The sequence below is a fragment of the Fringilla coelebs genome, assembly GCF_963513975.1.
Source record: "Fringilla coelebs genome assembly, chromosome: 30".
Lineage (NCBI taxonomy): Eukaryota > Metazoa > Chordata > Aves > Passeriformes > Fringillidae > Fringilla > Fringilla coelebs.
Genome location: NC_140056.1, coordinates 1,255,744 through 1,281,331, shown reverse-complemented (window position 1 = coordinate 1,281,331; position 25,588 = coordinate 1,255,744). Strand labels below are relative to the sequence as shown.

Below are 25,588 nucleotides of genomic sequence, written 5' to 3'. Positions count from 1 at the left end.
CATGTCCTTGGTGCTCCCCATGAATTCTCCATCCCAGCCCTCCATGCTGTCCATGAATTCTCCATCTCACCCCTCCATGCTCTCCATGAATTCTCCATCCCAGCCCCTCCTGTCCTTGGTGCTCTCCCTGAATTCTCCATCCCATCCTCTCCATGTCCTTCGTGCTCCCCATGAATTCTCCATCCCAGCCCCTCCGTGCTCCCCATGAATTCTCCATCCCAGCCCTTCCATGCTCTCCATGAATTCTCCATCCCAGCCCTCCATGCTCTCCATGAATTCTCCATCCCACCTTGGTGCTCTCCATGAATTCTCCATCCCAGCCCTTCCATGCTCTCCATGAATTCTCCATCCCACCTTGGTGCTCTCCATGAATTCTCCATCCCAGTCCTCCATGCTCCCCATGAATTCTCCATTCCAGCCCTCCATGCTCTCCATGAATTCTCCATTCCAGCCCCTCCTGTCCTTGGTGCTCTCCATGAATTCTCCATCCCACCCCTCCATGCTCTCCATGAATTCTCCATCCCACCCCTCCATGCTCTCCATGAATTCTCCATCCCAGCCCTCCTGTCCTTGGTACTCTCCATGAATTCTCCATCCCAGCCCTCCGTGCTCTCCATGAATTCTCCATCCCACCCCTCCGTGCTCTCCATGAATTCTCCATCCCAGCCCTCCATGCTCTCCATGAATTCTCCATCCCACCCCTCCGTGCTCTCCATGAATTCTCCATCCCAGCCCTCCATGCTCCCCATGAACTGTCCCCTCTCCCTTCCAGGACCCCGCTGATGCTGGCCATCATGAACGGCCACGTGGACTGTGTCCATCTGCTGCTGGACAAGGGCTCCACGGCCGACGCCGCCGACAAGAGGGGCCGGACGGCGCTGCACCGGGGGGTCAGGGGGGGAATGGGGGGTGAGGGGGGGTCTGGGGGTCAGGGGGGGGTCTGGGGGTGAGGGGGGGTCTGGGGCTCCTGCTAGAGATAGATAGATAGATAGATAGATAGATAGATAGATAGATAGATAGATAGATAGATAGATAGATGGATGGATAGACGGATAGATAGATAGACGGATAGACGGATAGACAGACAGATGGATAGATGGATAGATGGATAGATAGATAGATAGATAGATAGATAGATAGATAGATAGATAGATAGATGGATGGATAGATAGATGGATGGATAGATAGATAGATAGATAGATAGATAGATAGATAGACAGACAGACGGATAGATAGACAGATAGATGATAGACAGATGGATAGATAGATAGATAGATAGATAGACAGACAGACAGACGGATAGATAGATGGATAGATAGATAGATAGATAGATAGATAGATAGATAGATGATAGATAGATGATAGACAGATGGATAGATAGATAGATAGATAGATAGATAGATAGATAGATAGATAGATAGATGATAGATAGATAGATGATAGATAGATAGATAGATAGATAGATAGATAGATAGATAGATAGATAGGTAGAGATAGGGATAGAGATAGAGATAGACACAGAGATAGAGCTGGAGATAGAGATATAGACATAAAGAAGTATAAACCCCAAAGCCTGAGCCATGCCATTGACCCAAAGCCGCATTAACCCTCTGTGTGCCACCCCGCAGGCGGTGACGGGCTGTGAGGACTGCCTGGCTGCCCTGCTGGACCACGATGGACCTGTATGGATATGGAGATAGAGAAATAGATAGAGAGAGATAGAGAAAGAGAGATAGAGACAGGGATAGAGCTAGAGCTAGAGATGGAGATGGAGATGGAGATAGAGATAGAGATAGAGATAGAGAGAGATAGAAATAGAGATAGGGATAGAGATAGAGATGGATAGATGGATGGATGGATGGATGGATGGATGGATAGATAGATAGATAGATAGATAGATAGATAGATAGATAGATAGACAGACAGATGATACATAGATAGAGATAGAGATAGAGATAGAGATAGAGATAGAGATAGGGATAGAGATAGAGACATAAAGTATAAACCCCAAAGCCTGAGCCATGCCACTGACCCAAGGCCACATTAACCCCCTGTGTGCCACCCCGCAGGCGGTGACGGGCTGTGAGGACTGCCTGGCTGCCCTGCTGGACCACGATGGATCTGTATGGATATGGAGATAGAGAGATATAGATAGAGAGATTGATAGAGATAAAGATAGGGATAGAGATAGAGAGATAGAGATAGAGAGAGAGAGAGAGAGAGAGAGAGAGATAGAGATAGAGATAGAGATAGGAATAGAGATATAGAGATAGAGATAAAGATAGAGATAGAGATAGAGATAGGGATAGGGATAGAGATAGAGATAGGGATAGGGATAGGGATAGAGATAGAGATAGAGATAGAGATAGAGATAGAGATAGGGATAGGGATAGGGATAGGGATAGGGATAGAGATAGAGATAGAGATAGGGATAGGGATAGGGATAGGGACAGAGATAGAGATAGAGATAGAGATAGAGATAGAGATATATAGAGATAGGAATAGAGATATAGATAGAGATGGAGATAGGGATAGGGATAGAGAGAGAGAGAGACATAGAGATAGAGATAGAGATAGAGATAGAGATAGAGATAGAGATAGAGATATAGAAAGAGATAGGGATAGAGACAGAGACAGAGATAGAGATGAAAGAGATAGAGATATAGATAGATGGATAGATGATAGATAGATAGATAGATAGATAGATAGATAGATATAGAGCTAGTGATAAAGATAGAGCTAGAGCTAGAGCTAGAGACATAAAGTATAAAACCCAAAGCCATGCCACTGACCCCAAGCCGCATTAACCCCCTGTGTGCCATCCCCCAGGTGGTGACGGGCTGTGAGGACTGCCTGGCTGCCCTGCTGGACCACGATGGACCTGTATGGATATGGAGATAGAGAGATATAGATAGATAGAGATAGAGATAGAGATAGAGATAGAGATAGAGATAGAGATAGAGATGATAGAGATATAGAGATAGAGAGATAGAGATAGAGAGAGAGAGAGATAGAGATAGAGATAGAGATAGAGATAGAGATAGAGATAGAGATAGGAATAGAGATATAGAGATAGAGATAAAGATAGAGATAGATAGAGATAGAGATAGGGATAGGGATAGAGATAGAGATAGAGATAGAGATAGAGAGAGATAGAGATAGAGAGAGAGAGATAGAGAGAGAGAGAGAGAGAGAGATAGAGATAGAGATAGAGATAGAGATAGAGATAGAGAGAGAGATAGAGAGAGATAGAAACAGAGATAGAGAGAGATAGAGATAGAGGGATAGAGATAGAGATAGAGATAGAGATAGAGATATAGACATAAAGAAATATAAAAACCCAAAACCATGCCACTGACCCAAAGCCGCATTAACCCCCTGTGTGCCGCCCCGCAGGCGGTGACGGGCTGTGAGGACTGCCTGGCTGCCCTGCTGGACCACGATGCCTTCGTCCTGTGCCGGGACTTCAAGGGCCGCACCCCGATCCACTTCGCCTCGGCCTGCGGGCACCTGGAGGTGCTGCGGACGCTGCTGCGCGCCGCGCTGTCCACCGACCCGCTGGACGCCGTGGTGGACTACAGCGGCTACTCGCCCATGCACTGGGCCTCCTACAGTGGTGAGAGCCTGCTCTACTCCAAAACCCAGCTGGGCCTCTGTTCTTGTGGGGTTTTTTGGGGGTTTCTGGGTTTTTTGATTTTTTTCTGGGTTTTTCTGGGGTTTTTTTTGGGTCCGTGGACTACAGCGGCTCCTCGCCCATGCACTGGGCCTCCTACAGTGGTGAGAGCCTGCTCTACTCCAAAACCCAAATGGTCCTCCTGTTCTTGTGGGGTTTTGGGTTTTTTTGGGGGTTTTCTGGGGTTTTTTGAGTTTTTTCTGGGGTTTTTTGAGGTTTTTTCTAGATTTTTGGGGGGTTTTTTTGGGTCCGTGGACTACAGCGGCTCCTCACCCATGCACTGGGCCTCCTACAGTGGTGAGGGCCTCATCCTCTCCAGAACCCACGTGGGCCTCTCTTCTTGTGGGGTTTTGGGTTTTTTTGAGTTTTTTCTGGGTTTTTTTGAGGTTTTTTCTAGATTTTTGGGGGTTTTTTTTGGGTCCGTGGACTACAGCGGCTACTCGCCCATGCACTGGGCCTCCTACAGTGGTGAGAGCCACAGCAGCTCCAAAACCCAGCTGGGCCTCTCTTCTTGTGGGGTTTTGGGGTTTTTTTGGGGGTTTTCTGGGTTTTTTGAGGTTTTTTTCTAGATTTTTGGGGGGTTTTTTTGGGTCCGTGGACTACAGCGGCTACTCGCCCATGCACTGGGCCTCCTACAGTGGTAAGAGCCACAGCAGCTCCAAAACCCAGCTGGGCCTCTCTTCTTGTGGGGTTTTGGGGTTTTTTGAGGTTTTTCTGGGGTTTTTTGGGGTTTTTTTGGGAGTTTTCTGGGTTTTTTGGGGGTTTTTTTAGGGATTTTTTTTTGGTTTGGATTGGGTTCGTGGTGGACTACAGCGGCTCCTCGCCCATGCACTGGGCCTCCTACAGTGGTGAGAGCCTGCTCTACTCCAAAACCCAAATGGTCCTCCTGTTCTTGTGGGGTTTTGGGGTTTTTTGAGGTTTTTCTGGGGTTTTTTGAGGTTTTTTCTAGATTTTTGGGGGTTTTTTTGGGTCCGTGGACTACAGCGGCTACTCGCCCATGCACTGGGCCTCCTACAGTGGTGAGAGCCACAGCAGCTCCAAAACCCAGCTGGGCTTCTGTTCTTGTGGGGTTTTTTGGGGTTTTTTTGGGAGTTTTCTGGGTTTTTTGGGGTTTTTTTTAGGGATTTTTTTTGGTTTGGATTGGGTTCGTGGTGGGCTACAGCGGCTCCTCGCCCATGCACTGGGCCTCCTACAGTGGTGAGGGCCTCATCCTCTCCAGAACCCACGTGGGCCTCTCTTCTTGTGGGGTTTTGGGGTTTTTTGGGGGGTTTTCTGGGGTTTTTTGAGGTTTTCTTCTAGATTTTTGGGGTTTTTTTTGGGTCCGTGGACTACAGCGGCTACTCGCCCATGCACTGGGCCTCCTACAGTGGTGAGAGCCACAGCAGCTCCAAAACCCACATGGGCCCATGTTCTTGTGGGGTTTTGGGGTTTTTTTGGGGGTTTTGGGGTTTTTTTAGGGATTTTTTTTGGTTTGGATTGGGTTTGTGGTGGACTACAGCGGCTACTCACCCGTGCACTGGGCCTCCTGCAGTGGTGAGGGCCTCATCCTCTCCAAAACCCAGCTGGGCCTACTCTTCTTTTTGGGTTTTTTTTTGTTTTTCTGGGATTTTTCTGGGGGTTTTGGGTTTTTGTTGGGTTTTTCTGGGGGTGTTTTATTGGGTCCGTGGACTCCAGCGGCTACTCGCCCATGCACTGGGCCTCCTACAGTGGTGAGAGCCTGCTCTACTCCAAAACCCAAATGGTCCTCCTGTTCTTGTGGGGTTTTGGGGTTTTTTTGAGGTTTTTCTGGGGTTTTTTGAGGTTTTTTCTAGATTTTTGGGGGGTTTTTTTGGGTCCGTGGACTACAGCGGCTCCTCGCCCATGCACTGGGCCTCCTACAGTGGTGAGTGAGGGCCTCATCCTCTCCAGAACCCACATGGGCCCATGTTCTTGTGGGGTTTGGGGGTTTTTTGGGGGTTTTGGGGTTTTTCTGGGTTTTTGGGAGGTTTTTTTGGGTCCATGGACTAAAGCGGCTCCTCGCCCATGCGCTGGGCCTCCTGCAGTGGTGGGAGCCTGATCCTCTCCACATGGTCCTCCTGTTCTTGTGGGGTTTCTCTGGGATTTTGGGGGTTTTGGGGTTATTCTGGGATTTTTCTGGAGTTTTTCTGGGTTTTTTTGAGTTTTTTTCTGCATTTTTATGGGGTTTTTTTTGGGTCCGTGGACTACAGCTGCTACTCACCCATGCACTGGGCCTCCTACAGTGGTGAGTGAGGGCCTCATCCTCTCCAGAACCCACATGGGCACATGTTCTTGTGGGGTTTGGGGGGTTTTTGAGGGGTTTTTGAGTTTTTTCTGGCTTTTTCTCGGGTTTTTTTGAGTTTTTTTCTGGGTTTTTCTGGGGGTTTTTTTTGGGTCGGTGGACTACAGCGGTTCCTCGCCCGTGCACTGGGCCTCCTACAGTGGTGAGAGCCACAGCAGCTCCAAAACCCAAATGGTTCTCACCTAATTTTGGGGTTTTGGGATTTTTCTGGGATTTTTCTGGGTTTTTCTGGGGGTTTTGGGGTTTTTTTTTGTTTTTCTGGGGTTTTTTATTTGGGTTTGTGGACTACTCGCCCATGAACTGGGCTTCTTACAGTGGTGAGACCCCAAACCCCAAAATTCAGCATCTCACCCCTGCCTCAGTTTCCCTTTTCCTGCATCCCCCAAACCTTGAAATGGTCCCCGAGCTGTGCCAGGAGAGGCTCAGGATGGACATGAGGAGGAATTTCCTCCTGGAAAAGGGGGTCAGGCTGTGGAAGTGCCCAGGGAGAAAAGGAGGCTCAGGGGGGAACTCCAGGGTCAGGATCTGCTCCAGGGAACAGCAGGAGGAGAAGGAACAGCCCCAGATTCCCCCAGGAGAGGCTCAGGGGGGAATTTCAGGAGGAATTAAAGGTTCTGGAAGTGCCTGGAGCAGAGGATCAGGGGAGAATTCCCACCCCACAGCTCCCTGATGGGGGATTGGGATCAGGATCTGCTCCCAGGAGCAGCAGAACAAGAGGAAACAGCCCCAGATTCCCCCAGGAGACGCTCAGGGTGGAATTGCAGGAGGAATAGAAGGTTCTGGAAGTGCCTGGAGGACAGGAGGCTCAGGGGGGAATTTCAGGAGGAATTAAAGGTGCTCAGGCTTTGGAAGTGCCTGGAGGGAAGAAGGATCAGGGGGGAATTCCCAACCCAAAACTCCCTGATGGGGGATTGGGATCAGGATCTGCTCCAGGCAACAGCAGGAGGAGAAGGAACAGCCCCAAATTCCCCCAGTAGAGGCTCAGGGTGGAATTGCAGGAGGAATAGAAGGTTCTGGAAGTGCCTGGAGGACAGGAGGCTCAGGGGGGAATTCCAGGAGGAATTAAAGGCGCTCAGGAGCTGCCCTGGGAGCTTTGGTGTCCCCAGGGACGAGGTGGCACTCGGGGCTGGGGTCACTCCCAGCCTGGACTGGACGCTCTGGGGGGGATTTTGCAGCTTTTGGGATTTTGGGGATTTGGGGCAAAGCTGCTGCAGCTGTTCCTGTCCCCTCAGGGCACGAAGATTGTCTTGAATTGTTACTTGAACACAACCCGTTTGCTTACCTAGAGGGAAATCCCTTTACTCCATTGCACTGTGCAGTGTAAGTGACACCCCGAAATCATCCTGGGTTTGGGGGTCTGGGTGGGACAAAAAGGGAATTTCAACCCAAAATTTCACCCCAAAATAATCCTGGGGTTTGGGCACATGGATGGGCCAAAAAGGGAATTTCAACCCAAAATTTCACCCCAAAATAATCCTGGGGTTTGGGGGCCTGGGTGGGACAAAAAGGGAATTTTACCCCAAAATAATTCTGGGGTTTGGGTGGCTGGAGTGGGCTGAAAAGGGAATTTCAACCCAAAATTTCACCCCAAAATAGTCCTGGGGTTTGGGCACCTGGATGGGCCAAAAAGGGAATTTTATCCTGAAATAATCCTGGGGTTTGGGCACCTGGATGGGCCAAAAAGGGAATTTTATACCGAAATCATCCTGGGGTTTGGGGGCCTGGGTGGATCAAAAAGGGAATTTCACCCCAAAATTTCACCCCAAAATAGTCCTGGGGTTTGGGGGCCTGGATGGGCCGAAAAGGGAATTTTATCCTGAAATAATCCTGGGGTTTGGGTTCCTGGGATGGGCTAAAAAGGGGAATTTTACCCCAAAATAATTGCAATAATTCCAGACCTTGGAGATCCTGGGATGGGCTAAAAAGGGAATTCACACCAAAATAATCCTGGGGTTTGGGCACCTGGATGGGCTGAAAAGGGAATTTTATCCTAAAAATAATTCTGGGGTTTGGGGGCCTGGGTGGGACAAAAAGGGAATTTTATCCTGAAATAATCCTGGGGTTTGGGCACCTGGATGGGGTGAAAAGGGAATTTTACCTAAAAATAATCCTGGGGTTTGGGCACCTGGATGGGCTGAAAAGGGAATTTTATCCTAAAAAAAATCCTGGGGTTTGGGCACCTGAGATGGGCTGAAAAGGGAATTTTACCTAAATATAATTCTGGGGTTTGGAGTCCCTGGGATGGGCTGAAAAGGGAATTTTACCCCCAAAATAATCCTGGGGTTTGGGCACCTGGGATGGGCTGAAAAAGGGAATTTCACCCCAAAATTTCACCCCAAAATAGTCCTGGGGTTTGGGGGCCTGGGTGGGACAAAAAGGGAATTTCGCCCCAAAATTTCACCCCAAAATAATCCTGGGGTTTGGGCGCCTGGATGGGCTGAAAAGAGAATTTTACCTAAAAATAATCCTGGGGTTTGGAGTCCCTGGGATGGGCTGAAAGGGGAGTTTTACCCCAAAAATAATTCCAATAATTCCAGGCCTTGGAGCCTCCAAATGGGGAATTTCACCCCAAAACAACTCCAGGCCTTGAAACTTATAGGATGGGCTGAAAGGGGAATTTTACCTCGAAATAATCCTGGGGTTTGGGCACCTGGGTGGGCTAAAAAAGGGAATTTTACCCCCAAAATAATTGCAATAATTCCAGCCTTGGAGCCCCCAAAAGGGGAATTTTCAGCCCAATTCTCTCCCTCCTGCAGAATTAACAACCAGGACGGCACCGCTGAAATGCTGGTGGAAGCATTGGGTGCCAAGATTGTTAATAGCAGAGATGCCAAAGGAAGGTGGGAAACTTGGTTTCTGGGAATTAATTAATTAATTATTAATTATTAATTAATACAATTATATTAATTATAATAATTGATATAATTATATTAATTATACTAATGTATTACTACTACTAATAATAATAATATTACTACTATTATTAATGATAATGATAGTGATAATGATAATAATAATAATAATAATAATAATAATAATAATAATAATAATAATAATAATAATAATAATAATATCAGAATTGTCCATTTATTAAAAGTGACTCAATTTTTTTTTCTTTGTTTGTTTGATCGTTTTCATTGATTAATGTGAATTTAATTAAGGATTTATTTGATTATTTCATTATTATTATTACAAGGATTGTGTATTTATTAAAAGAACCCAGCAGGGCTACAGCCAAGTGTGTGAATAGAATGAAAATATGAAGTCAAAATGATGAATATTATGAAAATATGAATTCAAAATTATCCATATTATGAAAATATGAACTAAAAATTATGAATATTATGAAAATAGGAGCACCAAAATATGAATATGATGAAAAATATGAACTCAAAATTATGAATATTATGAAATAACAGACTAAATATTGTGGATATTATGAAAATATGAGCACAAAATTATGAATATGATGAAAATATGAACTAAAAAAATTGGAATATTCTGGAATGATGAACCCCAGCCGTGCCAGCCCTGACCTCTGTGTCTCCCCAGGACCCCCCTTCACGCCGCGGCCTTCGCTGACAACGTCCGGGGGCTGCAGCTGCTGCTGCGCCACCAGGCCCACGTGGACTCGGCCGACAAACTGGGCAGGACCCCCCTGATGGTGGCATCGGAGAGCGGGCACACGGCGGCGCTCGGTGGGTACCGGGAACCGGGAACCGGGTATGGGGCACGGGGAATGGGGCATCGGAGAGCGGGCACACGGCAGCGCTCGGTGGGTACCGGGAACCGGGTACCGGGTATGGGGCACGGGGAATGGGGCATCGGAGAGCGGGCACACGGCGGCGCTCGGTGGGTATGGGGTACGGGGTATGGGGTATGGGGTACGGGGTATGGGGTACTGGGTACGGGGAATGGGGCATCAGGGAGCGGGCACACGGTGGCGCTCGGTGGGTACGGGGTACCGGGTACGGGGTACTGGGTATGGGGTACCGGGGTGTGAGCGGGCACACGGCGGCGCTCGGTGGGTACCGGGAACCGGGCACGGGGTACCGGGTACGGGGTACCGGGGTGTGAGCGGGCACACGGCGGCGCTCGGTGGGTACCGGGTACGGGGTACCGGGGATGGAGAGCGGGCACATGGCGGCACTCGGTGGGTACTGCTGGTCCCCGAGGAGAGGACGCACCAAAAATCAAATTTAAAATCTGAGTTCCTGGGGTGCTGCCGTTCCCCAAGGAGGGGACACAGCTGGGGACATTTTTTGCTCTTCCTCACCAGTTCTTCTCCTCCTCCTCCTCCTCCCTGCAGAGTTCCTGCTGTTCCAAGCAAAAGCAAATATTACTGTGCTGGATGTCAACAAGAACACAGCTCTTCACCTGGCCTGCAGCAAGGTGGGGACACGGGGCTGGCACGGGTGGCACGGGTGGCACATGGGGTGTGCCCTGGGCAGGGGGCAGCCGGGGCCTGGGGTCACTCTGTCCAACCCATGGTGGTCACTCTGTCCAACCCATGGTGGTCACTCTGTCCATTCCATGGCGGTCACTCTGTCCAACCCATGGTGGTCACTCCCAAGCCATGGTGGCAGCCAGAGCCTTGGGGTCACTTTGTCCATTCCATGGTGGTCACTCTGTCCATTCCCTGGTGGCCACCAGAGCCCGTGGTCACTCTGTCCATTCCCTGGTGGTCACTCTGTCCATTCCGTGGTGGTCACTCTGTCCATTCCATGGTGGTCACTCTGCCCATACCATGGTGGTCACTCTGTCCAACCCATGGTGGTCACTCTGTCCAACCCATGGTGGTCACTCTGTCCATTCCATGGTGGTCACTTTGTCCATGGTGGTCACTCTGTCCATTCCCTGGTGGTCACTCTGTCCATTCCATGGCGGTCACTCTGTCCCTGGTGGTCACTCTGTCCATTCCCTGGCGGTCCCTCTGTCCCTGGTGGTCACTCTGTCCATTCCCTGGCGGTCACTCTGTCCCTGGTGGTCACTCTGTCCATTCCCTGGCGGTCACTCTGTCCATGGTGGTCCCTCTGTCCATTCCCTGGTGGTCACTCTGTCCCTGGTGGTCACTCTGTCCATTCCCTGGTGGTCACTCTGTCCCTGGTGGTCCCTCTGTCCCTGGTGGTCACTCTGTCCACGCCGAGGAGGGCGGTGGGGCCAGCAGGGCCTGGCTGGCAGCAGAGGCGCAGGGAATGTCCCCGTGTGTCCCCAGGGCCATGAAAAGTGTGCCTTGTTGATCCTGGGGGAAACCCAAGACCTTGGCCTTATCAATGCAAGCAACAGTGCCCTGCAGATGTGAGTGTTTGCACAGCTGGGCCGGACTGGGAAACTGGGAACGGGGAACTGGGAACGGGGGATGGGAATGGGGGAACTGGGAATGGGAATGGGGAAACTGGGAACGGGGGAACTGGGAATGGGGGATGGGAAACTGGGAATGGGGAACTGGGAACGGGGGAACTGGGAACGGGGAAACTGGGAATGGGAATGGGGAACTGGGAATGGGGGAAACTGGGAACGGGGGATGGGAAACTGGGAATGGGGAAACTGGGAATGGGGGAACTGGGAATGGGGAACTGGGAATGGGGAAACTGGGAACGGGGAACTGGGAACGGGGAAACTGGGAACGGGGAAACTGGGAATGGGGGAACTGGGAATGGGGGAAAAACTGGGAACGGGGGATGGGAAACTGGGAATGGGGAAACTGGGAATGGGGGAACTGGGAATGGGGACTGGGAATGGGGAACTGGGAAATGTGGGAATGGGGGAAAACTGGGGAATGGGGCAACAGGTGAGCTCGGGTTAGATTTAGGGTGGGGTTTAGGGTTGGATTTAGGGTCGGATTTGAGGTGGGGTTCCAGGGTGGGATTTCAGGGTGGGGTTTAGGGTTGGATTTAGGGTGGGATTCAGGGTTGGATTTGGGGTTGGATTTGGGGTGGGGTTTAGGGTTGGATTTGGGGTTGGATTTAGGGTGGGGTTTAGGGTTGGATTTAGGGTTGGATTTGGGGTGGGGTTTAGGGTTGGATTTGGGGTTGGATTTAGGGTGGGATTCAGGGTTGGATTTAGGGTCTGTGCTGCTCTCCCCCCCCCAGGCCGCTGCACATCGCGGCGCGGAACGGCCTGGCCTCGGTGGTGCAGGCCCTGCTCAGCCGCGGGGCCACCGTGCTGGCTGTGGATGAAGAAGGTGAGTGAGGAGAGTGAGTGTGAGTGTGAGTGTGAGTGTGTGAGTGAGTGTGAGTGAGTGTGAGTGTGACCCTCACACCCCCACACCCCTCACACCCTCACACCCCCATCCCCTCACACCCTCACACCCTCACACCCTCACACCCTCACACACCCTCACACCCCCTCACACCCTCACACCCTCACACCCTCACACCCCCTCACACCCTCACACCCCCTCACACCCTCACACCCCTCACACCCTCACACACCCTCACACCCTCACACACCCTCACACCCCCTCACACCCTCACACCCTCACAGCCCCATCCCCTCACACCCCCTCACACCCCCTCACACCCTCACACCCCTCACACCCTCACACACCCTCACACACCCTCACACCCCCTCACACCCTCATACCCCTCACACACCCTCACACACCCTCACACCCACACACACCCTCACACACCCTCACACCCTCACACCCTCACACCCTCACACCCCTCACACCCCTCACACCCTCACACCCTCACACCCCCTCACACCCCTCACACCCTCACACCCCCTCACACCCTCACACACCCTCACACCCTCACACCCCTCACACCCTCACACACCCTCACACCCTCACACACCCTCACACCCCCTCACACACCCCCCTCACACCCTCACACCCCCTCACACACCCCCCTCACACCCTCACACCCTCACACACCCTCACACCCTCACACACCCTCACACCCCCTCACACCCTCACACCCTCACAGCCCCATCCCCTCACACCCCCTCACACCCCCTCACACCCTCACACCCCTCACACCCTCACACACCCTCACACACCCTCACACCCCCTCACACCCTCATACCCCTCACACACCCTCACACACCCTCACACCCACACACACCCTCACACACCCTCACACCCTCACACCCTCACACCCTCACACCCCTCACACCCCTCACACCCTCACACCCTCACACCCCCTCACACCCCTCACACCCTCACACCCCCTCACACCCTCACACACCCTCACACCCTCACACCCTCACACCCTCACACCCCTCACACCCCTCACACACCCTCACACCCTCACACCCTCACACCCTCACACCCCTCACACCCTCACACCCCTCACACCCCTCACACCCTCACACCCCCTCACACCCTCACACACCCTCACACCCTCACACCCCCTCACACCCTCACACCCCCTCACACACCCTCACACCCTCACACACCCTCACACACCCTCACACCCTCACACCCTCACACACCCTCACACCCCCATCCCCTCACACCCTCACTCACCCTCACACACCCTCACACCCTCACACACCCTCACACCCTCACACACCCTCACACCCCCTCACACACCCTCACACCCTCACACCCCCTCACACACCCTCTCCTTTACACCCTCACACACCCTCACACCCTCACACACCCTCACACACCCCCTCACACCCTCACACCCCCTCACACCCCCTCACACCCCCTCACACCCTCACACCCTCACACACCCTCACACCCCCTCACACCCCTCACACCCTCACACCCCTCACACCCTCACACCCTCACACACCCTCACACCCCCTCACACACCCTCACACCCCCATCCCCTCACACCCTCACACCCTCACACCCTCACACACCCCCACCCCTCACACCCCTCACACCCTCACACCCCTCACACACCCTCACACACCCTCACACCCCCTCACACCCTCACACCCCCATCCCCTCACACCCTCACACACCCTCACACCCTCACACCCTCACACCCTCACACCCTCACACCCCCTCACACCCTCACACACCCTCACACCCTCACACCCTCACACCCCCATCCCCTCACACCCTCACACCCTCACACCCTCACACCCTCACACCCCCTCACACCCTCACACCCTCACACACCCTCACACACCCTCACACACCCTCACACCCCCTCACACACCCTCACACACCCCCATCCCCTCACACCCCCTCACACCCTCACACACCCTCACACACCCTCACACACCCTCACACCCCCATCCCCTCACACCCCCATCCCCTCACACCCCCTCACACCCTCACACACCCTCACACACCCTCTCCTTTACACCCTCACACACCCTCACACCCTCACACCCCCCTCACACCCCCATCCCCTCACACACCCTCACACCCCTCACACCCTCTCACCCTCACACCCTCACACCCCCCTCACACCCTCACACCCTCACACACCCTCACACCCTCACACCCCCTCACACCCTCACACCCCCATCCCCTCACACCCCCTCACACCCTCACACCCTCACACACCCTCACACACCCTCACACACCCTCACACCCTCACACCCTCACAGCCCCATCCCCTCACACCCCCATCCCCTCACCTCCTCACCGCCGCCTCTCTGCTCCCTCAGGTCACACCCCGGCCCTGGCGTGTGCCCCCAACAAGGACGTGGCCGACTGCCTGGCACTGATCCTCTCCACCATGAAGCCTTTCCCGCCCAAGGACGCGCTCGGCTCCTTCAGCCTCAGCCTCCTCACGAACTGCGGCATCGCGGCCAAGGCGGCGGCGGCGGCCTGCGGGGCCCTCCCGGTGCCGGTGCCGGCCTGCGGGGCCCTCCCGGTGCCGGCCTGCGGGGCCCTCCCGGTGCCGGCCCGCGGGGCCCTCCCGGTGCCGGTGCCGGCCTGCGGGGCCCTCCCGAACGGCTCCTCCTGCCCCTACTCCAAGGATCGCCACAGCGCCATCGGCCTGGACGGCTGCTACTCGGAGTGACCTCCCCCCCTTTCCCCGGCCACGGGTGACCCGATACCTTTATTCTATTTATTTAGAAATTCTATCAATCTAGGGCACTTTAAAGGAGAACAAGACCGGGCGGGCCCAGCGTGGGGTGGGTGAGGGTGGGGGAGAGGCCGAGAGTTCGGGGTTTGTGCGGTACCAGCGCGGTCAGAGCGGTGCCAGGCACGGTCCCGGTGCCCTCCCTGGCTGGCAGGGGCTGGAGGGGCAGGATTTGGGCTGGAGGGGCAGGATTTGGGCTGGAGGGGCAGGATTTGGGCTGGCAGGGGATGGAAAGGGCAGGATTTGGGGTGGAGGGGCTGGATTTAGGCTGGCACATCACCAGTCCCATTCCCTGTGCCCTCCCTGGCTGGCAGGGGCTGGAGGGGCAGGATTTGGGCTGGCAGGGGCTGTAAAGGGCAGGATTTGGGCTGGCACATCCCCCCATGCCCTCCTTGGCTGGCAGGATTTGGGCTGGCACGTTCCTGGTTCCATCCCTGTGCCCTCCCTGACTGGGCAGGAGCTGGAGGGGCAGGATTTGGGCTGACAGGGGCTGGAAAGGGCAGGATTTGGGCTGGAGGGGCAGGATTTGGGCTGGAGGGGCAAGATTTGGGCTGGAAGGGGCAGGATTTGGGCTGGCAGGGGATGGAAAGGGCAGGATTTGGGCTGGAAGGGGCAGGATTTGGGCTGCCACATCCCCAGTCCCATTCCCGGTGCCCTCCCTGGCTGGCAGAAGCTGGAGGGGCAGGATTTGGGCTGGCACATCCCCCTATGCCCTCCTTGGCTGGCAGGATTTGGGCTGGAGGGGCAGGATTTGGGCTGGAAGGGGCAGGATTTGGGCTGGCAGGGGCTGTAAAGGGCAGGATTTGGGCTGGAGGGGCAGGATTTGGGCTGGCACATCCTTGGGATTGAAGGGGCAGGATTTGGGCTGGAGGGGCAGGATTTGGGCTGGCAGGATTTGGGCTGGCACATCCTTGGGATTGAAGGGGCAGGATTTGGGCTGGCACATCACCAGTCCCATTCCCGGTGCCCTCCTTGGCTGGCAGGGGCTGGAAGGGCAGGATTTAGGCTGGCACGTTCCTGGTTCCATCCCTGTGCCCTCCCTGGCTGGGCAGGAGCTGGAGGGGCAGGATTTGGGCTGACAGGGGCTGGAAAGGGCAGGATTTGGGCTGGCACATCCTTGGGATAAAAGGGGCAGGATTTGGGCTGGCAGGATTTGGGCTGGCACATCCTTGGGATTAAAGGGGCAGGATTTGGGCTGGCACGTTCCTGGTACCCTCCCAGCCTTCCCTGGCTGGCAAGAGCTGGAAGGGGCAGGATTTGGGTTGGCAGGGGTTGGGCTGGCACATCCCTGGGATGGAAAAGGCAGGATTTGGGCTGGCAGGGACTGGCAGGGGCAGGATTTGGGCTGGCAGGATTTGGGCTGGCACATCCCTGGCACATCCCTGTCAGGATTTGGGGCTGGCACACCCCTGGCACATCCCTGGCAGGATTTGGGCTGGCAGGATTCAGGCTGGCACCAGGCAGTGCAGTTGGATTTTCCCTCTGGGCTGATGGGAGCCATTTCCTCCCCTCCCTCCTTGTTCCCTTCTGGGTTTTTATTTCCTTCTGAGTTTTTGTTCCCTTCTGGATTTTTGTTTCCCTCTGGATTTTTGTTTCCCTCTGGATTTTTGTTCCCTTCTGGGTTTTGTTCGCTCCCTGGCCTCTCTGTTTCATTCCTGCTGTTTTTGTTTCACTCCCAACATTTTTCTTTCTTTCTTTCCCAACATTTTTCTTCCCATCCCAAGGTTCCAAAATTCCTTTGGGATTTCATTTCACCCCCAGCAATTCCCTCCCATTTCCAGCCCTGGGCTCAGCCGGGAGCAGAACAAACCCAAACTCTGGGCCAGGCTGGGAATGAATTGGGGATTAATTGGGGATTAATTGGGGATTGATTGGGGATTTATTGGGGATTAATTGGGGATTGATTGGGGATTTATTGGGGATTGATTGGGGATTCATTGGGGATTTATTGGGGATTGATTGGGGATTAATTGGGGATTTGTTGGGGATTAATTGGGGATTTATTGGGGATTAATTGGGGATTTTTTGGGGGATTATTTGGGAATTATTTAGGAATTATTTGAGAATTATTTGGAAATTATTTGGGGATTATTTGGAGATTTCTGTCCTGCCAGGGTGGGAATTTGGGAATTAATTTGGGAATTATTTGGGAATTAATTAGGAATTATTTGAGAATTATTTGGAAATTATTTGGGAATTATTTGGAGATTTCTGTCCTGCCAGGGTGGGAATTTGGGAATTATTTGGGGATTATTTGGGAATTATTTGGGGATTATTTGGGAATTATTTAGGGATTATTTGAAGATTATTTGGAAATTATTTGGGGATTAATTGGGGATTTCTGTCCTGCCAGGGTGGGAATTTAGGAATTAATTTGGGAATTAATTAGGAATTATTTAAGAATTAATTTGGGAATTATTTGGGAATTATTTGGAGATTTCTGTCCTGCCAGGGTGGGAATTTGGGAATTAATTTGGGGATTATCTGGGGATTAACTGTGAAATATTTGGGAATTATTGGGGATTATTTGGGAATTCTTGGGGAATTCTTTGGGAATTATTTGGGAATTATTTGGGGATTTCTCTCCTGCCAGGGTGGGAATTTGGGAATTAATTAGGAATTATTTAGGAATTATTTGGGGATTATTTTGGAATTAATTGGGAATTATTTGGGATTATTTGGAGATTTCTGTCCAGCCAGGGGGGGGAATTAATTTGGGGATTATTTGAAATTATTTGGAATTATTTGGGAATTAATTGGAGATTATTTAGGAATTATTTGGGGATTATTTGGAAATTATTTAGGAATTATTTGGAAATTAATTGGAGATTATTTGGGGATTATTTAGGAATTATATGGGGATTATTTGTGAATTATTTGGGATTCTTTGGGGGTTTCTCTCCAGCCAGGGTGGGACTCTCCCCTCTCCCCTCCCCATAAATCCACTCCAAACTCCCCAAATTTCCCCTCCCTGTTCCCCCTGGCAGCTCAGTTTAAGGAAATAAATCCAAAAAAAATCAAATTATAATGGGAATAAACCCTGGAGCCTCCTCCCACCCCGGCACTTTACAGATTCTCTCCATTTTCTTTTTTTTTTTGTTATTTTTTTGTTATTTTTCCCATTTTTTACCAATTTCTCACCTCCTAAAAATCACTTTTTTTCCCCCCCCTATTGCTCACTTGTTTATCTTTTCCTTTAAAAAAAAATCAAATTATTTCTAGAAAAACCTTAAAAAAACAACCAAAAAAATTTAAAAAAGTTAAAAATTCCAATTTTAACCTTTCCTAAAGAAACAAAATGCACTTGCAGCTCCTTTGCCCACAACCCTGCCTCGATATTTTGAATTTTTTGCCAGATTTTGCTTTGTATGAACAAAATATTTGGATTTTTTTTTCATTTTAATTCATTTTTTACAAGAATTTTGCACTGGCGGGTTCGATTTTGATTTTTTTATTCTCAATTATTGCAACAAAACCCAAAAAAATCCAATTTTTTTCCTCTTTCCAGGACTCTGTTCAAACCAAAGATGGGGATGCAGAGAGAAAATTCCAGAAATTTGGAGAATTTTGGGGAATTTTGCAGCTCCTCACCCCATAAAAAATGACATTTTTTAAACCAAAATTCCATTTTTTTATTGTTTTCCCTTTATTTTCCCACCCATTTGCAGACAAAACTTTTTTTTTCTAATTTTAATTTAATTTTAATTTTATTTTCGAACCAAAGCCGAACTTTTTTCAAACCAAATAGAAATTTTTGGAGGGGTAAAAATCAAATTTTGATTTCTTTTCAGGGCTCCCCCACCCCAAGCACTCAAAATCCTCCCTGGGGGAGCTCCAGGCACTTCAGAGGGGCAGAAAATTTTAATTTTTTTTAAATATTTTCTTTTTTTTTTATTTTTTCCTTTTTATTTTTAATTTTTCCTTTTTATTTTTAATTTTTCCCCTTTTTAAAAAGATTTTTTTTCCTTTTTTTTTTAAGATATTTTTTTCTTCTTTCCAAATTTAATTTTATTTTTATTTCCCTTTTTTTTTTCCTTTTTTGGGGGAATTTTGGGATTTTTTGGGGGATTTTTCAGGGGATTTATTTGGGATTTTTTGGGGATTTTTGGGGGATTTTTTGGGGATTTTTTTGAGATTTTTGGGTTTTTTGGGGGGGATTTATTTGGGATTTTTTGAGATGTTAGGGGGGAATTTTTGGGGCTTTTTTTGGGAATTTTTGGGGAATTTTTTGGGGATAATTTGGGATTTTGGGGGATTCTTTTTATTATTTTTGGGGCTTTTTTGGGGGGGATAATTTGTGATTTTTTGGGGGATTTTTAAATTATTTTTTGGGATTTTTTGGGGATTTTGGGGGGATTTTTTTGGAGATAATTTGGGATTTTGGGGGGATTTTAAAAATTATTTTTAGGAATTTTTGAGGGATTTTGGGGGGGATTTTTTTTTATTTTTGGGGGACTTTTCTGGGATTTTCGGGGAAATTTTGGGGGGGGAATTTTGGGGATTTTTGGAGGAATTTTTTGGGATTTCTTGGGATTTTAGGGGGATATTTTGGGATTTTGGGGGGGGATTTTTGGGATGATATGGGGGGAATTTTTGGGAGATTTTTTGGGATTTTTGGGGGATTTATTGGGCGATTTTTTTTTATTTTGGGGAAAATTTTTGGGATTTTTGGGGGATAATTTGGGGGATTTTTCGGGGATTTTTTGGGGGGATTTTTGGGATATTTTGGGGGAATTTTTTTTTATTTTGGGGGGGATTTTTCTGGGATTTTTGGGGATTTTTTGGGGATGTTTTTGAGATTTTTGTGTGAATTTTTTGGGAGAAGATTTCTCCCCCTTTTTTTTTCACCATCACATGAAAATTTCTCCTTTCCTCCTCATTTTTGAGGAATATTTTGATTTTTTTTCTTTTTTTTTAAATTTTTAACCCACCCCTCCTGCCATCCCCACATTGTCACCTCTGCTCAGAGACAATCAAACCCCAAAAGGGCTGAAAAAAAATTAAAATAATCATTAAAAATCACATTAATTAATAATAACATTAATTATTATTAATTAACACCGATGCTAATGAAGGGCGAGGAGGTTCCAGAGGGGAGAGGGGAGAAAAGGGGGTGGAAAAAAAGGGGAAAAATTTGAAATTTTGTGGCTTTTTTGTTCTTTTTGGGGTTGTCCCAGTCTTGTTCTCCTTTAATTCAGCTTGACAATTTCATTAATAATCCAAGAATTAATTGCATTTATTTTGCTAAACCAGATTGGATTTTTTTAAATTAATTAATTAATTTTTTTTTTTTTTGTTTATTTTTGGGTTTTTTTCCCCTTGTGAGTTGTTTAAAAAAGCAAAAAAAAGCAAAAAAAAAACCACAAAAAAAAAAAAAGGGATGGAGGGAAACTTCTGCTGCCCCCCCAAAAAAAAATTCAAAATTTCCCCAAAATTTTTCATCCTTTTGATGCCAAAGTCGAGAAAATTTATTTCACTTTCGTCCCCATTGGTTGGTTTGGAACAGATTCCTTATCCTGACCTTCTGGAAAATAAAATAACATGGAAAAAAATCTAAAATAACCCCAAAAAATTTAAAGAAATCTTCCAAAAATTCAAAAAAAAAATTAAAATAATCCCAAAAAATCCTCAAAAAAATCCCAAAAAATCCTCAAAAAAATCCCAAAAATCCTCAAAAAAATCCCAAAAAATCCCCAAAAAAATTCCTAAAAAATTTTTTTAAATCCCCCAAAAAATTAAAAAAAATTCCAAAAAAATCCCCCAAAAATCCCCAAAAAATCCCTAAAAAAATCCCCAAAAAATCCCAAAAAAAAACCCAAAAAAAAGGAAGTTTCTCTCCCACCCTTTGGTCCAAAGCACTTGCTGAAGTCTTGAAGCACTTTTGTTAAAAAAAAAAAGGCATTTCTGGGTTCCCTTTAGAGAGCAGCGAGAGAGGGAGGTGAGAGTGGCTCGGGCTTTATTTTTTCAGTTGGAATTTAAAAAAAATGAGAGATTGGGGGAAAGAAAAAAAAGGAAAAAAAATTGAAAAAAAAATTAAAATAATTTCATTTTTAGGGAATGAATGGACAAAGGGAAGTTGTGGTTTTGAGAGAGAGAGAGAGAGAGGAAGAGCAAAAAAAAAAAAAAAGAAAAATATTATTTAAAAAAAAAAGCTAAAAAATTTTAAAAAAAAGAAAAAAAAAAAAAAAGAAAGAACCCAACAGCACAAAAATAAATTAAAAATAAAAAATCCGAGCGGAGATTGGCGAGTCCCGGGGGGATTTTGCACTGCCCGAGAGAGGGCGCCGCCCCTGAGCCATAAACTGCGACAAACACTGAATGTACCGGGACAGAGCCGGGAGGGACCGGGACAGACCGGGACAGACCCAGGACAGAGCGGGGACAGACCCGGGACAGAGCGGGGACAGACCCGGGACAGAGCGGGAGGGACCGGGACAGACCCGGGAGGGACTGGGACAGAGCGGGGACAGAGCGGGGACAGAGCGGGGACAGACCCGGGACAGAGCGGGACAGAGCCGGGACAGAGCAGGGACAGAGCGGGGACAGACCCGGGACAGAGCGGGACAGAGCCGGGACAGAGCGGGGACAGACCCAGGACAGGCTGGGACAAAGCCGGGATAGCCCAGGGACAGCTGGGGACAGCCCGGGATAGACAGGGACAACCCTGGGATGGCCCGGGATGGACAGGGACAGATCGGGGACAGCTTGGGGACAGACTGGGATAGCCCGGGTTAGACAGGGGACAGTTTGGGGACAGTCCGGGATAGCCCAGGGACAGCCCGGGATAGCCTGGGGACAGGCTGAGATAGCCCGGGTTAGACAGGGACAGCATGGGGACAGTCTGGGGACATCCTGGGATAGCCCGGGATAGCCTGGGGACAACCCCGGGATAGCCCAGGTTAGCCTGGGACTACACTGGGATAGCCCGGGATAGACAGGGACAGATCGGGGACAGCTTGGGGACAATCTGGGGACATCCTGGGATAGTCCAGGATAGCCTGGGGACAGCCCTGGTTAGCCTGGGACAACCACGGGATAGCCCGGGATAGCCTGGGGACAGTTTGGGGACAGCCCGGGATAGCCCAGGGACAGGCTGGGATAGCCCGGGTTAGACAGGGACAGCACGGGGACAGTCTGGGGACATCCTGGGATAGCCCGGGTTAGCCTGGGGACAGTTTGGGGACAGCCTGGGGACAGCCCGGGATAGCCCAGGGACAGGCTGGGATAGCCCGGGTTAGACAGGGACAGCATGGGGACAGTCTGGGGACATCCTGGGATAACCCGGGATAGCCTGGGGACAACCCTGGGATAGCCCAGGTTAGCCTGGGACTACCCTGGGATAGCCCGGGATAGACAGGGACAGATCGGGGACAGCTTGGGGACAGTCTGGGGACATCCTGGGATAGCCCAGGATAGCCTGGGGACAGTTTGGGGACAGCCGGGGTTGGCCTTGAGCAGCCTGGGATAACCCCGGGATAGCCCCGGATAGACAGGGACAGCTTTGGGACAGTCTGGGGACATCCTGGGAAAACCCGGGATAGCCTGGGGACAGTTTGGGGACAGCCTGGGGACAGCACGGGTTCGCCTGGGACAATCTCGGGATAGCCCAGGATAGACGGGGACAGCACGGGGACAGTGTGGGGACATCCCGGGATAGACCAGAGACAGCTGGGGACAGGGGGACAGCCTGGGGACAGCCCGGGTTAGCCTGGGACAATCTCGGGATAGCCCAGGGACAGCTTGGGGACAGCACGGGACAAGCTCGGGATAGACAGGGACAGCCTGGGGACAGTCCAGGATAGGCCGGGTTAGCCTGGGGACAACCCCGGGACAGTCCAGGGACACTTGGGGACAGTTTGGGGACAGCACGGGATAAGCCGGGGTAGCCAGGGACAGACAGGGACAGTCTGGGGACAGTCTGGGGATAACCCAGGGATAGTCCGGGACAGCCTGGGGACAATTTGGGGACAGTCTGGGGACAGTCCCGGGGCCGCTGCTGCCGCTCCCCGGCCAGGGGAACTTGGAGTTGTTGAAGGAGCCCCCGTGTCCCTCTGTCCCCGTGTCCCCCTGTCCCCGTGTCCCCCTGTCCCCCTTCTGTCACCTCCTTCAGCTCTGTCCCGCTCCTGTCCCCCTGTCTGTCCCCTCCCGTCCCTCTTCTGTCCCGCTCCTGTCCCCCTGTCCTGTCCCTGGCTCTCTCCTGTCCCCTCCCGTCCCGCTTCTGTCACCTCCTCCAGCCCTGTCCCCTCTCCTGTCCCTGTCCCTGTCCCTGTCCCCTCCCCCTCCCCCATCCCACAGGAGCAGCCCCAGCCCCTCCCCCCCCCCGGGGCTGGAATCCGGCAGATCAAAAAATCAAAAATCAAAAATCAAAAATCAAAAATCAAACAATAATCATTAAAAAAACCAAACCCGCAGCACTAAAAACAAAAAACCAACACAAAACACACAAAAAATTTCGAGTTCTGGTCCCGTTTTTGGGGGGCTCCGTGCAGATCCCAGCGAGGAAACCCCAAACCCACAACAGCAGAGACCCCAGAAAGAAAAAAACCTTTTCTCTTTTCTTCTCTTTTTCATTTTTCATTTTTAATTTAAATTAAATCCCGGATTTTCTCCCGGCGTTCGAGGGCGGGAATGTCGGGGTGGGATCTTTGCCTTCAGTGAAAACCAAAGGATGAAAACCCGACCCCTTCCGGCGGCTCCCGCCGCTTTTGGGGTTTTTTTTTTTGTCCTTTTCTTTCCTTTTTCCCCCTTTTTTTTTCTTCCTTTCATTTTCTCCAAGGACACGAGGAGCTCTTCAATCCTCTTCTCCTGGCTGGAATTTTTCTGGGCTCGGCAGCGAAAGGAAATGTATTAAAAACAACAATAAAAAAACTCACAAAACTCGTTGAAAATTAATAATAATTCAAAATAAAAAAAGCCGAGGTTCACCCAAAAACATCCGGGGCTGCCCAAAAAAATCCTTGGAATTTTGGGGTGAGGCTGGAGGGGATGGGGGGAAAACGTCTCTGAGGCATCTGTAGCAACTCTGTGTCTTTAATATCCTCCGTGTCAATGCTGCACCTCTGTATTTTATGCACATAAATGTTCCTTTGATGCCGACAGGACAAGAAAAAAATGATAAAAAATATAAAAAAAAATAAATAAAAATAAATATATACAAAAAAAAAAAATTAAAAAAACAACACCTCATCGTCACCTGTCAGGTACAAAACTCCTCCTTGTGCTCGTCCCGGGCCTCGTCCTCCTCCTCCTCCTCTTCTCGTTCAGGGGGACAAAAAGATGGGGGGGGAAAAAGGGTTAAAAAAAAAAATAACAAAAAAAATAAAAATAAAAAAAAGAATTAAAAAAATACAAAAAAAAAAAAAAAAAAAAGGAAAATAGCCTTACTCGACCCAGTCGTTATCGATATTGTTCTCTGTCAACTTGAAAATAAATAAATAAAGGAAACTTCGCATGGAACTTTGGGTTGTGGTGATTTTGGGGTTTTTTTGGGGTTTTTTTGGGGGTTTTTGGGGTTCCTGCTGCTCCTCCCGAGTTCCTCCCGAGCCCGCTCCTCCCTCCTGCTCCTTTTCCGCCTTTTCTCAGCCCGAATTCCTGGCGGTTTGTGGGTCTGGGGGTTCTGGGTGGGTTTTGGGGGAATTTCGGGGGTTTTGCCCCAGAATGATCCCGGGGAGGGGTCAGGGGTGGAGGAAGAGAGGGGGGAGGGGAGGGGGGAGGGGTCGGGACCCCCCTGAGGGTCTCAGAACTTTGGGGGGGGTCCCAAAACCTTGAGGGGTCCCAGAACCTTGAGGGGTCCCAAAACCTTGAGGGGTCCCAAAACCTTGGGGGGTCCCAAAATCTTGAGGGGTCCCAGAACCTTGAGGGATCCCAAAACCTTGGGGGGTCCCAGAATTTTGGGGGGTCCCAAAACCTTGGGGGGATCCCAGACCCCCCTGAGGGGTCCCAGAATCTCGAGGGGTTCCAGAAACTTGAGGGGTCCCAGACTCCCCCCTGAGAGGCCCCGAAATTTTTTGGGGTTCCAAAATCTTGAGGAGTCCCAGAATCTTGAAGGGTCCCAAAATCTTGGCGGGGGGGGATCCCAAAACTTTGAGGGGTCCAGGAACTTTGAGGGGTCCCAAAATCTTGAAGGGTCCCAGAACCTCGAGGGGGTCCCAAAACCTTGGGGAGGGTCCCAGAATCTTGAAGGGTCCCAGAACCTCGAGGGGGTCCCAAAACCTTGGGGGGTTCCCAAAACCTTGAGGGCTCCCAGAACCTTGAGGGGTCCCAGACCGCCCTGGGAGGGTCCCAGAATCCCGAACAGCCCCAGAATCCTGGGAAAAAACCCCAAAACAACAACAAAAAACCCCAAATCAGTTCGGACTCGCTCCATTCTCTCCCCCGCTCCTTTATTGCGGCTCCGGCTCGGATTAACCCGCTCGTGCCCGGGGGGCGCTCCCCTTCCTCAGCTCCTCGGGGGGGGTTCGGGCTCGGGAGGGGCTCGGGAGGGTTCGGGTTCTGCTCCTCGGGGGGGGTTCGGGTTCGGGAGGGTTCGGGTTCGGGAGGGTTCGGGTTCAGCTCCTGGGGGGGGTTCGGGCTCAGGAGGATTCGGGTTCTGCTCCTCGGGGGGGGTTCGGGCTC

At 50.6% G+C, this 25,588-nt stretch overlaps 1 protein-coding gene across 2 annotated transcripts in view; it reads left to right on the top strand.

Moving 5' to 3' along the window:
• The window catches only part of ANKRD52 (ankyrin repeat domain 52), a 47,413-nt gene extending 32,407 nt beyond the window's left edge, over positions 1 to 15,006 (top strand). For both annotated transcript variants that reach the window (XM_084223536.1, XM_084223535.1), the window contains exons 20-28: positions 773 to 890; positions 3,397 to 3,616; positions 7,205 to 7,292; positions 8,729 to 8,812; positions 9,525 to 9,670; positions 10,282 to 10,364; positions 11,188 to 11,270; positions 12,065 to 12,156; positions 14,553 to 15,006. In XM_084223536.1, the coding sequence (XP_084079662.1) occupies positions 773 to 890; positions 3,397 to 3,616; positions 7,205 to 7,292; positions 8,729 to 8,812; positions 9,525 to 9,670; positions 10,282 to 10,364; positions 11,188 to 11,270; positions 12,065 to 12,156; positions 14,553 to 14,911 (1,273 nt within the window). In that variant the 3' untranslated portion in view covers positions 14,912 to 15,006. The remainder of the gene's footprint in view (positions 1 to 772; positions 891 to 3,396; positions 3,617 to 7,204; positions 7,293 to 8,728; positions 8,813 to 9,524; positions 9,671 to 10,281; positions 10,365 to 11,187; positions 11,271 to 12,064; positions 12,157 to 14,552) is intronic.
• Positions 15,007 to 25,588: the final 10,582 nt, after the last annotated feature.